This window comes from Delphinapterus leucas, chromosome 10 (genome assembly GCF_059928025.1).
Source record: "Delphinapterus leucas isolate spDelLeu-1000000601 "Yukka" chromosome 10, BTC_Dleu_Yukka2, whole genome shotgun sequence".
NCBI lineage: Eukaryota > Metazoa > Chordata > Mammalia > Artiodactyla > Monodontidae > Delphinapterus > Delphinapterus leucas.
The window spans coordinates 85,600,616-85,615,393 of NC_143138.1; the positions used below are offsets into that span (position 1 = coordinate 85,600,616).

General features: G+C 41.8%; 1 protein-coding gene across 8 annotated transcripts in view; it reads right to left on the bottom strand.

The window, feature by feature from the left end:
- FOXP1 (forkhead box P1) overlaps window positions 1–14,778 on the bottom strand; it is a 502,532-nt gene that overhangs the window by 223,062 nt on the left and 264,692 nt on the right. For all 8 annotated transcript variants that reach the window (XM_089918160.1, XM_089918159.1, XM_022572557.2 and 5 more), the window contains one exon: window positions 8,362–8,546. In XM_089918160.1, the coding sequence (XP_089774286.1) occupies window positions 8,362–8,535 (174 nt within the window). In that variant the 5' untranslated portion in view covers window positions 8,536–8,546. The remainder of the gene's footprint in view (window positions 1–8,361; window positions 8,547–14,778) is intronic.

The following is a 14,778-nucleotide window of genomic DNA, read 5'->3' on the forward strand; positions in this document are numbered from 1 at the left end:
CAGGAAGTTCATTTTATTTTGGGTACAGTCTCAAAGGCACGGTCTAAAAATGGGGCTACAGAGTTAATTCAGGGAGAACCTTAGGGTTACCAACTTCACAAAATAAAAAATCCTATCGCCTCCGAAGTCAGTATTTGCACTGTCAGTTTATATAGAAGATACTGGAAAATACTCTCTCGAGAAGGATTAAAGAGAACAGAGCTTCCTTCCCTCCACCCACCTCTACGCAGGGCTCAACTTCAACTCACAAACAAGCCCTGCTCTCCCTCACCAGTTGAATCTATACCCCCTAAATAGGTCTTCCAAGAGCACCAACTGTTTAATGATTACACATTGTATTTTTCCAACAAAGGAAACACAACAGGCACTCCCTTCACCTTAAAAAAACAAATGCATCTAAGAAACCTGTGTCAATATGAGACACTTTATCAAAGATCTAACTTGGTAGTTTTGTTCTCGAAGAGAGATAAGCGCATTCCCTGATCAATAGGAACACAAGCAGTTTATCAGCACTTCCCACGTGACTTTTGGAAGATATACTCATTAGTAACTGGCAGAGGCTAAAGGGAAAATATTCGATAATTTTAATCTGAATAAACACATACAATCAAAGTAGAGAGTTTGAGTGACACAGGACGGTGTCTTTTTTTTAAACAGCCTTGAAACAAAAGCCGGACTTTGCCAAAATAAATCCACCCTTTATTTACAAATTCTGTTTGTGCCTTCTTTATCATATCATAATAACCGATTAGTGACCGGTAGAAAGGAGCTTGGCTTCTCCTCCCGCTGCCCTTCTCTCTTTGTTTCACGGTGCGCTGTTTTGCCTGTCACTCAGACTGGAAATCTTGAATCACCCCTCATAACTCCCACTTCTTGATGCCCCCACATCTCCTATTCCAAAAGGCAGTGTCGATTTGCCAACATGCCCTCGAAACGCTTGCTCGTGACCCAGGCCTTCCTTTCTCTTTCTGTTTCATTCATTCACAGAGGCTAAGAACTGCTCTCCGCCAGGTACTGTGCTCTGTGCTGAGGAATGAATATCAGGGGATGAGAAAGGCCTATCCCTGCGCTTACGGGGCTGACAGCTGACCAAGGGCTTCCAAGGCAGGAGGAGAAATGCAGGGAACAAGGCAGGGTCAACAACATGGTGCCCTCAATGACAGAAGGCCTGGGTTGGTGTCCCACTGCTACATCCAGGACCAAGTGCAATGGCCTCAGAACTACGATTAATCTCTCCAGATCTCTTTCCTTCCAAGCCAGGCCGGGTCCAACCGTCTTTTTTACCTTCAGTCTACCACCTCTTGGATGGCCTTTCTTTTCAGCTTGGAAACCTCCCCCCTGGCTTAGGAACTCAAGCCTCCCACAAACTGACCTCAGTTCAGCTTCTACTCACCTTCCCACCCCTCCAGGTTTTCTTTTCAGGCTCCAGCCAAAGAGACCCCCCAGGTGATGCTCCCATACTTTCCCAGCACCTCACATAGCAATGTGGTCCCCACATTTCATCACACATAGGCGTGACACCATAAAGACGAAATGAAAACAGGCAAACAAATGAATTAATGAATTTCAAGAAATTGCAAGCTAAGAAACAAAGTTAAGACATGTTTTGCAGTCCATTTAGCAGCCGCCTTGAACCAAAGCTGAGGCCAGGCCAGTACGTGAAACTCTCTTCACCACATTTTCGTGTGAGAGAGGGGGGGAAAAATACAGTTGTATTTCCACGAACCAAATCAAACACAGTATTCAGCACAGGGTCTCTGGAATGGTACAAGTAACACTTCATGATTACAATAGATGTGAGTTCAAAGACCAAGTGACGAAAAGAAACTTTCTGATATGGGGTTCAGTTCCCTACATAAACTTCCTTCTCTCCCACTTCATCCGCCACTTGCATTTATATTGCTATTCTACTTTGTCATAAAAGCAGTCACCTTGTAACCCTTTTTATCAAACAATCTGTGCGCTACCTAAAAGGACACTAGACTCCATCAGGCGAGCTATAGGTTTACATTACACAAACATACCAATTCTGCCTGTTCAGCACTGGTTGTCAATAAAGGCAGGCACTTGCAAAACAGCAAAGTAGGTCGCCTGCCTTCAGAGAACAGATAGGAGTCTGCCAGTTGTGCAAAACAAACTCTTTGCAATCACCCAAGCTAATCTGTCAACAAATTACCATTAAAGTCATCCCTCCTGAAAGTTCAAAAAGATTTCTGATTAGACAAGAGATAGGGAGCAATTTTTTCTTTACTATTATCCTTAGCTCACAGGTCAGGGCTGAAAATTACCTTCCCAAAGGAGCAATGCCTTGTGAGTGAAGGTACACTTCACTCACGGTGAAATGCAGCATCCGGGTTTCTAGGACTACACTCTCTTATGTACTCGACTCTTTTTCTTCTGGGCCATCTTAATTTTCAGTGGAGAGATTAATGACACACAACTGTTCAGAAATCAGAACTTGAAAGAATTTCATACAAGGCTCACATCCCGGGTTACATAAATCTTTGACAACAATATTTGGATGGAAGGCAGACCTAAACAACAGAGTGGAGAACTAAATTTAGCATTCGGGGGGGAAAGATGCCGTTTCCAGAAATAGCCACAAAAGGAATTGAGAAAAAGCGCAAGTCCGTCATTGTTGTGGCTGCTTTTTCTTTATTTGTAGGAATTATCTGAATTCCTGTCTGTTCCGTTTCAATTTGTTTGATTTTCGCTAACATGTTGGTGGCATTGATTCCTACAAAATATTTCTGACCATCAATATCGTCTATAGTATTTGAACTCTACCTTGTATCCCAGAAGAGGCTATCTGAGCAGAGCAATTCCTTTAAATTTTTTTAAATTTTATGATTGAAAACTATAGCTTGGTCTTCATCTATGAGTGAAGGAAGGCGCTGGCCCCTATCACAGTCCCCAGCCCCATGAGGGCACTTAATAAAGATGAATAATCTCTTCTTCTTCTGTACTTTCTTCTGAAAGCTTCCCTCTTAGGATACAAAGATGCTGAACATCTTTACCCTTCCAGTGGCGTCCAGAGACCCTCCCTTTCAGACACAGTCCCTGGCTGCTACAATGGGAATTTGAGGGGATTCCCTACAGAGTTCATAAGGAACCTTTTCCAAAGAAAAAGAGAATGGTAAGGCTGAACTGGCCACTCATACCTCATCTTTGCACCTACAGATACAAACCTAATCACCTGGGCTTCCCTCTGTAGAAGCGTAAACAAGCAAAGGATGGCCACTGGAATTTAACACGGTCCCCCACAGAAAGATGGGGGAGAATGAGAAACAAAGGGAGGGCCCTATCATACAACCTTACTGCCCATCCAAACACTGACAGCTATTTCTTCCAGGCACTGTTTTCTACAGAGGCACTTAAAACTTGACATGTTGGTAGGACATTCTCCCTGTTCTGTTCGATATCCACTAGTAACTTCAGTCAAAAAAACTAAAGGAAGAGGGCTTCCCTGGTGGCACGGTGGTTGAGAGTCCGCCCGCCGATGCAGGGGACACGGGTGCGTGTCCCGGTCCGGGAAGATCCCACGTGCCGCGGAGCGGCTGGGCCCGTGAACCATGGCCACTGGGCCTGCGTGTCCAGAGCCTGTGCTCCGCAACGGAAGGGGCCGCAACGGTGAGAGGCCCGCGTATTGCAAAAAAAAAAAAAAACTAAAGGAAGGGATTCATTCTGCCATTTTGACAACAAAGAGAAGAATTTCTGAGTGTCTCTGGTCCTGTGTAATGACTCATCTTTTACCTCCTTCAATGGCTCATTGGCAAAATTCAACCCAGTGGATCCCCCTCCTTCTCGTTCATGATTTTGCAGAAGCTCCCTATCCTTTCTATTTCTTGTACCTCCTTAATAGTCATTGACTGTTTTTTTTCTTTTAAATTATTAACATGAAACATGTACGTCTTTTGGGCTAAAAGGTCCAACACCTTAAACCAAATGTCAAAGAAGCAATAATGAAGTAAACACATCACTTGTCCACACTCTCCAAATAATATATCTTTGAATTCCATATTTAGTTTATTGTTTTTAAATGTTCTTCTCACAAGACTACTTCTAAACTGCCCTTCTCACATAAAACGACAGCCACACCTCAACACTCTAGCAAGCAACGCTCTCCCTACACGGATCTGCAGACAATAAAAGTGCCAGGTGGTACCAAAAAAAAAAAGAAAAGAAAAAAAGCCCATCATTAAATGGAATGTTGTTAAGAAATAGCTGTTTTATTTAACAGCTATTCATTTTTATTGAATAAACATTTTCTAGTATGCATTCTGTTAATTGACCTGACAGCATATGCTGTATATGGAGAAACTTCTAAACATTATGCTCTATGTAATATGCTTATCTGAAAAAGCTCTCATTTGCAGCAATATGGAAATAAAATCCTGCTTTCTAAAACTCAAGACTTTTAAAATGCATTAATCCACACAGTTTGTGAAATTGCTCTGGACATTTTAAAATCCTTTCTTTAAGAAAGAAAGAAAAAAAAAACTTTAGTAATTGGTAATAGTATTTGTTGCTGAGTTTCATAATGGAGTAGTCCATATCCAATACAGAACTTTCACAGACCTAGAAATGGGACAGGGATAATAGGAAATAAAAAGCAGTGATGGTACTGGGTAAAGAATTATTCAATGGCTAAAAAGAAAATGTTCAGAAGCATTATCAAATTATATTATTAGAAAACTATTGTTATAAGAGTTTCATGCCCCAGATATAAGTAGAGTTGAAACATTACAGAGATAATACATTTAGTTTTGAGGAAGGAAGACAGTTTGTGAGTGTGTGGGCGGGCTCCTCCAGCTAATGGTAGCACCTCTCCTTGGCTGATGGCTTCTGAGTGATGATGGCAACTTCCAGAAAAGAATCACCAACTCCACTGCCTAGAGGGTACAAGTCAGCAAAGGTACTGGGTGGGAACTCAGGCTGACTGCCGGGCTATAGGCTCCCTGACTTAGTAGCAGTTCACCTCCTGGCCACAGTTACCAGATCTGCTGATTTTTCAAGAGAAAATGTAAAAGCCAGATTTCTCCCATTTTTCTGAGGGGTCAACAACATAACACACACACACACACACACACACACACACACACACACAGTCTGTTTGGACCCGATTTAACCAACCTATAGACCAAACCCAGCACAGAAGTCACTCACTTCACAGCGAATCTTCGTGAAAGCTCTCCATCCTGAAAGGACACTTGCTCTCATCCGTAATTATCTTTGGTAATATCAGTCAAACACGGAGAGGCTTGCGTTTATGTATTTTAAATCCCGGCACTAGGTAAAAATTCTCCCTATATCGTCAATGATTGTACTGGTGCAACTGGAAAATCCTAGAACGTTTCCGTTTCATACACAGCATAATTAACTCATTTTTATACCAAGTCCTTTTAAGCCAGATCTTTTTGTTCCATGGACTTCTAACATATTTTACAGTTCTAATTCTCTTCCACTGTCCTACATTAATCAAAGCTGTAACCCCTGTTGTCTTTGTACTACAGAGTCAGAATGTGCCCCTGGCGAGGAATGGGGGAAAAGTCAACAGGAATTAAATTTCAGTGCAACTGTTTACTCAACTGTGGCCTGCAGTTATTGAAATTTTATCCGTGGTTTTGTGTGACTACCGCAGTAATGAATTCAGCATGGCTGTGATTTTCTCATTGCTGGTATTCTCGCTTCAAGTAAAAACCTGTAGAATAAAAATGACGAAAACAACCCACGTCCATCCCGCCGACATTCGGGTCTCTCCGAACTGTTTAATTGTAGCAGTTTTCAGTCTGTTAGAAAACTGATGAGGCGAGTCCCGTGAAACTTTTTTCAATCCTGAGGGGGTGTTTTTCTTATTTCATCTACAGATTTTCTTTCCCCCCAACAACCTGTTAAGAGCCTCATCATACACTTAGGAAAGTCACATAGCTGTCAGTATTTTATTTTAAAAGGCCTGCCAACCACAGTATGTGGGGTTTTAGCCACAATGATAGACCCAACTGCTTTCTACCTTCCCAAAACATATCCTTGGCAATTAGAAATAAAATTGTTATAAAAATAATAAAAGCACTTCGAAGTACAATCAAAAGGTATTGACCTTTATACCAATAACCCATAACAACGTAATTTCCAAAGTGGTCACCGCCGAGATAAAGACATGGATAACTAATTTTGCTACTATGATTTTCAAGGAAGATGCTGTTAATATGCATGTATACAACTTTCTTCTGTGAGGTCAACTTGTGGTTGCTGTTCGTGGGGTCAGGCTGTGTGTGTGTGTGTGTCTGTGTGTGTGTGCGTTGATGGTATAAAAGTAAAGTTTTTGGCTGGCTTACGACTTTGAGATAGTGGATAATTTTCAGTTTTTCAAATAAAAATCAGAAGAAGTTACTTTTCATTTATCCAATTAACATAATCTAGATACTAATTACTCGGGGTTCATACCACATCAGTCAATAGCCCCACTTCAACCACTCCATAAAGAAACAGTTGACCGGGCTTCCCTGGTGGCGCAGTGGTTGAGAGGCCGCCTGCCGATGCAGGGGACATGGGTTTGTGCCCTGGTCTGGGAAGATCCCACATGCTGCGGAGCGGCTGGGCCCGTGAGCCATGGCCGCTGAGCCTGCGCGTCTGGAGCCTGTGCTCCGCAACGGGAGAGGCCACAACAGTGAGAGGCCCGCGTAACGCACAAAAAAGAAAAAAAGAAAAAAAAAGAAACAGTTGACCTTGGCCTCTGTATGGTAAGGGCACAGAAAACGGCAAACCAAATTACCAACTATTTATTCTCAATAGAACCATAAACATCTGAGAATATCAAATGAACAAATGCACACACAAACACATGGATACCTTTCTACCATATACTGATAGGTTTTGTCAATAACCACATTGGGTGGAATTTGGCCATTTGCACTAATGCAAGTGCCCAAAGTTTATACACAACATACATCATAAATCCCAGCTGATGTGATGCCCAGGAAGCAGGCACTATCGGATTTGAGCTGCCACTAAAAGAGAGATCAAATCACTTCAAGTCCTCTGAATTAAGACCTTAGCTTGTCTGTTAGTGTCCTCTTTCTCTCTGTTGTATCCTTCCCCAACAGATTCCATTGTCTCATGCAGGTTCCACCAACTTCCGATAGACTAACAATCTAATGGTTCCTTATTTGTAAAAAATTCTTAGTAAGGAGAAAATAATACATGTTTTAGAGCCTGTCAAAGGCTATATCCCTAAAACAAGGAGGGACTGCCTTGGCTTATCTGATATAGATTCCAAGAAAATGGTTTGAGAAAAGGTTTCTGTTTTTCTTTCTCTTCCCTCAACCCCCAGCGCAATTTCCATTTCACTCAGAAAGTCCAAAGATGCACCATTCTTTTTACACCTTTTTCCAAATGGCACCATTACTTTGTACTGAATAAATGAATCAAACTCTAAAATGCAACAAAAATCATCCGTTATCATTAACAAAAAGAAACAATATTTCCTAATTACAAGAGAGGCTGGGAAAACAATGTTTATCTTCAAGCAAATGCTGTTTACTTATTTGAATCTGCATCAACACTGGCCACACAATGCCATTTTCTGGGTCACACCATTTACCATTTGGAAATATTTTACCAGTCACTCCCAGGTACCCACTTAAATGCCTACAAAGGATATAACAGAATGAATACATCGCAACTTACGTGCATTTTGGGGAGCCACCACTAAGAGAGCACTTAAAACATTAACAGGATTTAGTCACATACCAACTGCCATATGTATGTAAGAAACATTTGTAAGTGGCCCATCTCCCTAAATTCCTCCAGGTAGCAGCAAGCAGTTTCTTACACCGATGCCTATGTTATTGATGTCTTGTTATTTACCCAATTCTGCTTGGGTATTTCCATTTATTTCTATTCTCCCAAGTCACCTACTTTTCTCTCTTATAGCCCTCATTTCTCTTTTATCCTTGATCCCTTATTTTGTTTCTCTCATCATAAGGCTTAATAAGTCTACGTATTTATTTTTTGATTCAAGCACTGGGAACCATTTCTCCAAAGATCTGTTTTATTGCAAGTAGTTAAACTTTAGGCTGACACATTAGAGGCTCAAAGGAAGTGGCCAGAGGTCCACCCAACCTCATTTTCAACCACCATTCCCCAAGACAGAGGGGGCTTCCAAGACTCTACTTCTCAAGCCCTTGGCAGTTCCGTCTCTTAAAGCCAGTCACTGGGGCCCTGCTGTGCTAGTGGCTTCAAAGATGGTGCTTACGGTCAGGGAGCCGGTGAGCACCAGACATTCGCAGAGGTCAAACGTCAGGGTAAGCAGTAGCATCGGCACCCACCGCCCGCCCCAGCCCCCGCTCCAGAGCTCAGTACCTGCTGCTGCTGCACGTGGGCCAGATCGGCCGCCCCCACGTCCACGGCCGGCGTCTCCCCGTTGGGCCGCCCTTCCCGGAGGCCGCCGCACTCTAATAAGTGGTTGCCGCCGCTTGACCCATTCTGGATGGCTGAACCGTTACTTTTCGTCTCAGTCCCAGATTCTTGCATCATGACTCAAAAACCTGGTAGAAGGATTTTGAGGAGGGAGCCGGGGAGAAAGAAAAAAGCAGCTGTTAGCACAGTTGTTGTATATTAGGAGAAGGGCCCTGCCTTCAGTGTTGCCAAAATCTGTAAACAGTTGTCATTTCCTTTCACTCACGTTACCCCTTAGAAATGGTCCAATTGCCTAGTTTTTGAACACGGAACTGTAGAGCACAGGGAACTCTATCACTATTCTCTAACAGCCTAGACGGGAAAAGAATCTGAAAAAGAACAGATGTACGTATATGGATAACTGAACCACTTTGCTGCTGTACACCTGAAACTGACACAACACTGTAAATCAACAAGAGTCCAATATAAAATAAAAATTAAATTAAAAACTTGAGAAAAACAAATTCAAGTTTTGTTCTGAGAGCTAGTTTTGAGAACTAGTATTGTTCTGTATATGTTATCTTTTTCCCCTTAGAAGAGAACAATTATTTTCAGGTGAACCTAGGATTTATGGTTGAATTTCTGTGATTATATCTGTGATTATTATATATTTTTTTGCTCAAAAACTGGTAAGTCATTCTGTTCAGCGTGTAACATTACATTTTAGTATGTGCAGGCTCTGTGTTGTGTGTTACACTCTTAGAGAAATATTCTGCAAATTCAGTCTATCAGGAGATGATGCACATTACCAATAGGCTCCCCTGAGGTAATTCGTGCTGAAAACCCTTACACTCAAAACCCAAAAAGCATTTTACTGATTCACACTCCTTGGACTCATTCAGGTACTGAAACTCTTCAAAAGTGGCCTTTCCAATAAGATAGGCCTCTTTGAGGGAGAGGAAAAAAAAAACTCCCCACTTTTCAGAAGCTAAACAAATTCAGACTCTTATCTTTGCCTTATGGTTAAAATTCTCCTGAGAAGTCCCATTCAAAGTTAGGTGTTTCTCATACTGGATTCCTAACCTCTAGCTTGGTTTAAGGCCTGAAAGGTCTGGGCCTTCTTGTTTGTTTTGGAGAAAACGTTGCCTAGGCAGACCAAAGAAAAGTTCTGAATCTGAACGTACTAAACATCAAATTAAAAAAAAAAGAGAGATATATATAGTAGTCCCCCCTTATCCACAGGGGATACGTTCCAAGATCCCTAGTGGATGCCTACTGAATCCTATATATACTATGGTTTTTCCGATACATACATACCTAAGACAAAGTGTAATTTCTAAATTAGGCATGGTAAGAGATTAACGATAATAACTAACAAGAAAAGAGAACAATTACAAAAATTACTATAATGTAAGTTATGTGAATGTGGTCTCTCTCTCTCAAAATATCTTGCTAGACATATTTAATGCCTTTTCCATCTTAAATAAGCACTTATCACACACTATGGCCATAACTTTTGCCGCTCGAGGTATGACAGCAAAACTAGCATGAATTTCTTTTTTCTTGATTCGTTCTTCCCATAGATCTTAGCAACTTCACCACGTGATTTCTTTTCTTTTCTTATTACGTTGAGAACTTTCACCTTCTCTCTCTCTCTCTCTTTTTTTTTTTTTTTTTTTTTGCGGTACGCGGGCCTCTCACTGTTGTGGCCTCTCCCATTGCGGAGCACAGGCTCCGGACGTGCAGGCTCAGCGGCCACGGCTCACGGGCCCAGCCGCTCCGCGGCATGTGAGATCTTCCCGAACCGGGGCACGAACCCACGTCCCCTGAATCGGCAGGCGGACTCTCAACCACTGCGCCACCAGGGAAGCCCTCACCTTCTCTCTTAAAGGAGGCACTTTATGGCTTCTCCGTGGCCCCTCCAAATTGCCGGCATCACTCGTCTTGTGCTTTGGGGCCATCATTAAGTAAAACAGATGTTACTATTTTACTTAAGGTGTAACAGGTGAACACGAGCACTGTGATACTAAGACACAACCGAGATGGCGACTAAGTGACAAATGGGGGGGGAAACGCTGGACGAAGGGGTGACTCCCAGTGGGTTGGAGCAGGATGGTGAGACTTCATCACGCTGAGAATGGCGTGGAATCTAAAACTTAACAACTGTTTATTTCTGGAACTTTCCATTTAATATTTTTGGATTGAGGGTAACAAACCTCAGAGGGCAAAGCTGTGGATGAGGGAGGACAACTGGAGGTCCAAGGCAAGTCGCTAGAGAATGTGGCCTTTGTGTAAATACATTTCGCACTCCTTGTTGCTCTCTGGGTACAAAACCATCATCCCAAGGAGGCAATTCAGCTCTCGGTAAAGATGCCCAATCATGACGAAAGACAGTATCTGCTAATATCAACTGTGACCACCTACTGATCACCAGTGTTGTGCTAGTCCCGGGGATTCATATGTATTCTCCAATTTAGTTCTCAGGACAATTCCTAGCTCCAGTTTCTACATGAGAAAACTAAGGCTCTGTGAGACTTACTTTAATTTGCCCAGTAAACATCATAGCCACTAGTGGTGGAACCAAGATTTGGACAAATTCAGTCTGACGTGTTTTCTTAAAGTTGAGGTGAGGCGGGGGAAGGCAAACAGTGAAGATGCCAGGGTCACACTTCAAGTAGAGAGGCCAGAAAAAACAACAGTCACCAAAGGAAAATGGCAGCTCAAACGTCCAAGCTGAGAAATGCCCGTATAATTAAGACTTCAGTAAAATGTGAAACACCAATCCTAGATAAAAGGGGCGGGGGGGAGATAAATTGGTTGGGAGATTGGGATTGACACATCCACACTATTATATATAAAATAGATTAACTAGTAACTACCTACTGTATAGCACAGGGAACTCTATTCAGTTCTCTAATGAACTATGTGGGAAAAGGGTCTAAAAAAGAGTGGATATATGTATATGTGTAACTGATTCACTTTGCTGTACAGCAGAAACTAACACACCATTGTAAATCAACTATACAATTTTGTATTGATAAAAACTAATTTAAAAAAGAAGGGCAGAAAACTTCTAAACAAATTGATTCAAATAATGGAAAGACATATGTACCACCAGTGTTGCAGATTTCTCCCCCCACACGTGAAATATGTGACAACAGGGAAATTTAAACACTCTGGGCATCTTTAGAGGAGGTTGCCTTCTTGCTAGGATTGGTTTTAAGTCTCTTTTCTATAAACTCGTACAAAAAACAAATGGAAGAATTAAAGCAGAAAAATTCCTATCTGTCTTTATTTCCTTTCAGTGCATAGTATTATCCAATGTAACTACAAACTTCATAAACCCAGAAGACATATCTTTTTTTAAAGTTAATCCAATACTGAACTGGATTAAGAATGGCATTTTTTGTTAACAGGTGGGAAACAAACTCAGACACAACAGCTGATTCACTCTCGTCTCTTTAGATCAGATATTTCAGTGATTATAGTCCTTTAAAAATTGTGTTCATATTCTTACTGTCTGCAGAGTAAAGAATCTACCAAAAAACAGCTAAAGCTTTCTCCAGTATGCAAGAGCCAGGCAAAATGCAAGTACCTAGTTTATCACCAAAAAATAAATAAATCTGTCAAACGTAGGTACTTTTCCCCCCAACATTTCAGTTTCTCCGCCACAAACTTGCCCATGTATATAGAAGCTAAGGAAAAGACAGTGTTTAGGGATTTAAGGAAGAGAACGGTTGTCTTAGTGGTGAGCAAGGAAACCCATTTAATTATTAGGATATGTCACAAGCATAGCTAAAGAAAAAAGAAAAAAAGTTTTTAGCCTTCCAGAAAGCCTATCTATTACAGGGGTTTCCCACCCCACAAAGACAAAAACACTGTCCATACCTAAACTCTATACCTGCCCTCAGAACGGGGTATATTTAGCCAAACAGCCTGTCCTCAGGGGGCAGAGCTACAGGTAAAATGCTGCTTTCAAACCACGTGACCATCAGGACCCCAGACCTGAAGACAGGTGTCAGTCGAAGAGTCCCCGCTCCTGTTTCCGGAGTTTGACACCATCATGGTGGGTGGAGTACGAACTATCCCCAGTGCACAATTTGATGAGAAGGGTTTGGTCCATGCAGTTCCAAAGAAGACTGCCAAGTCCTCCAGCACAAGTTTTGCAGGCATCAAGCCAAGCAGCTTGGCTTGCGAACCAGGTTTGTGCGAGTGCAGGCTTTGGGACCAAAATTGCATAAAGGATTATTTTGGTCCGAGGATGTCCTTAATTAGTCAAGTGCTAACAGTAGTATGTCAGTTGGAAGATTTAAATTTTCCCATAATCTCCCACACCAATCAGGAGAAAACAGGTTTTTTGAAAAGCACATGTGAAAAATGAGGAGTGTCGATGTCTAAGAACATTTCTAACAATATCTGGCCTGGCAGTTCTTTCTTTCTATGGAATGTTCCAAGCCATTTAATAAGCCTTTATATCTGTGTCATGCTGCACAAACTACAAAGCCCTCTTATGTGTTTTTCAAACGCAGAAGAATTCTCTGAGGGAGAAAAAGCAGGGAATGCTATTCCCATTTTACAGATAAGAAAACTAAACCTCAGCAGGTTAAGGAAGAGATGCCGCCAGAATCACTCCCCATTGCAGACGTGAACTTGTCCGTTCAAAAACCGGTGAGAGAATTTCCCATTTGCAAAGTCCTGTGCTAGGTGGTGATGCAGAGTACATGGACGGAAAGAAAACAAAGTCAAAACCCAAAAAGACAACAATGAGGGTGGCAGGTAGACAAAGAAAAGCGTATAAAATACAAAGCTGAAAGTGTCAGCATTCTTTAGCGAACCACTGTATTTGTCTCTTTCTATTGAGTTTTACAATTTTAGCGTCACCTAAAGCAAGTCACGGGAGAGGCATCTGTGTTTTCTAACATAGCATGCTGGACCCTCTATTCTTCCGTGCTTGTCCCAGGCACCCCGTGTGCGTTAGCCTCCACTTTCCTCTGGGACACCCTAAAACCAATGAACTGCTTTGCTCGTGACAAACTGAGAACAACAAATAGCGCACCACCATCCAAAGTGCCTGAACAGGAAAGACATGGCACCTGGAGGGCACGGCCATGCCACACGCACTCATAAGTCCTTTCTGGAGAAACAAAGCCCAACCTTCCTCTGACTTTCTCTATGGCTTCTCCGAAGGCGCGGGGCGTGTTTAAATCGCATATGATCCATTCAACACAACCTCACAAAAGCTGATGCTACAAATCCCACAGATGTCGGAAAGCTTAAGGAAGCCAAAATGACCCGCTTCTCGTCTTGCTTGGAAACATTACAGAGCTACTGATTTCAAAAGATCGATTTTTGTGCTGGAGGGACTTGTAGGAAGGATAAGAACTGAGTTTAGCGTGCTTATTTATTGTCGTTGCCAACAGAGCTGCTCTCTGGAAGTATTCTGGAAAATTCATAATATCCTGGCCAATGTATTTATAGTAAATGAAAGCAATGCTTTCTTATTATGATTATTTCCTTGGTTACAGTGTTGATGCTGAAAATTTAAGGAAAATAAAGCCCTTGTTATCATGCTTGTGAAAGATTTTAAGCTAACAAAAAGTTCAGTCTTGATTCCAGGGCAGTTAATTAAGGTTGACCAAGTCAGGCAGAAGTAAATTAACTTGGCTGATCAATTATTTATATGAAGCAGAATAAACGCCCTTAAAGAACTTGGTCTGTTCATGAAAGGATGTGTAAATTAAACTAAACATAGTTTTGTAAAATATATTTCTACGTCTATGGGGAGAGGAGAAGGAAAGTTAACGGTGGAATCACTTTTTAGGAAAATGACCAGAGTGATTACATGGTCCTCCTCCACCCAGAGAAGAAAAATCCTCTCTCTCATTGTTCATCCATGTGTGAGGACAGAAGGAAAATGGCATGCATTTTGAAGAGATAACGGAAGCTCTGAGGAAGAAAAAAAAAAGAAGGATGGAAAGGTGGAAGGAAGGAAGTGACGGAGGAAAGGAGGAAGTGGGGAGGAAGAGGACAACTCTAAAAATGGAGAGACTATGTGAATTCCTACACAAGCATCCCTCAGAGACGTTGCAGGTTTAGTTCCAGACCACTGGCACAAAGCGAATATCGAACAAAGTGAATATCGCAATAAAGCGAGTCACAATTTTTTTTGGTTTCCCAGTGCACATAAAAGTTATGTTTCCACTATACTGTAGTCTAATAAGTGTGCAATAGCATTATGTCCGAAAAACAAGCTACATCCCTTGATTCAAAAATACTTCATTGCTGAAAAATGCTAACCACCCTTTGAGCCTTCAGGAAGTTGTCATCTTTTTTGCAATAGTCATATCAAAGATCACTGATCATAGATCACGTCAACAAATA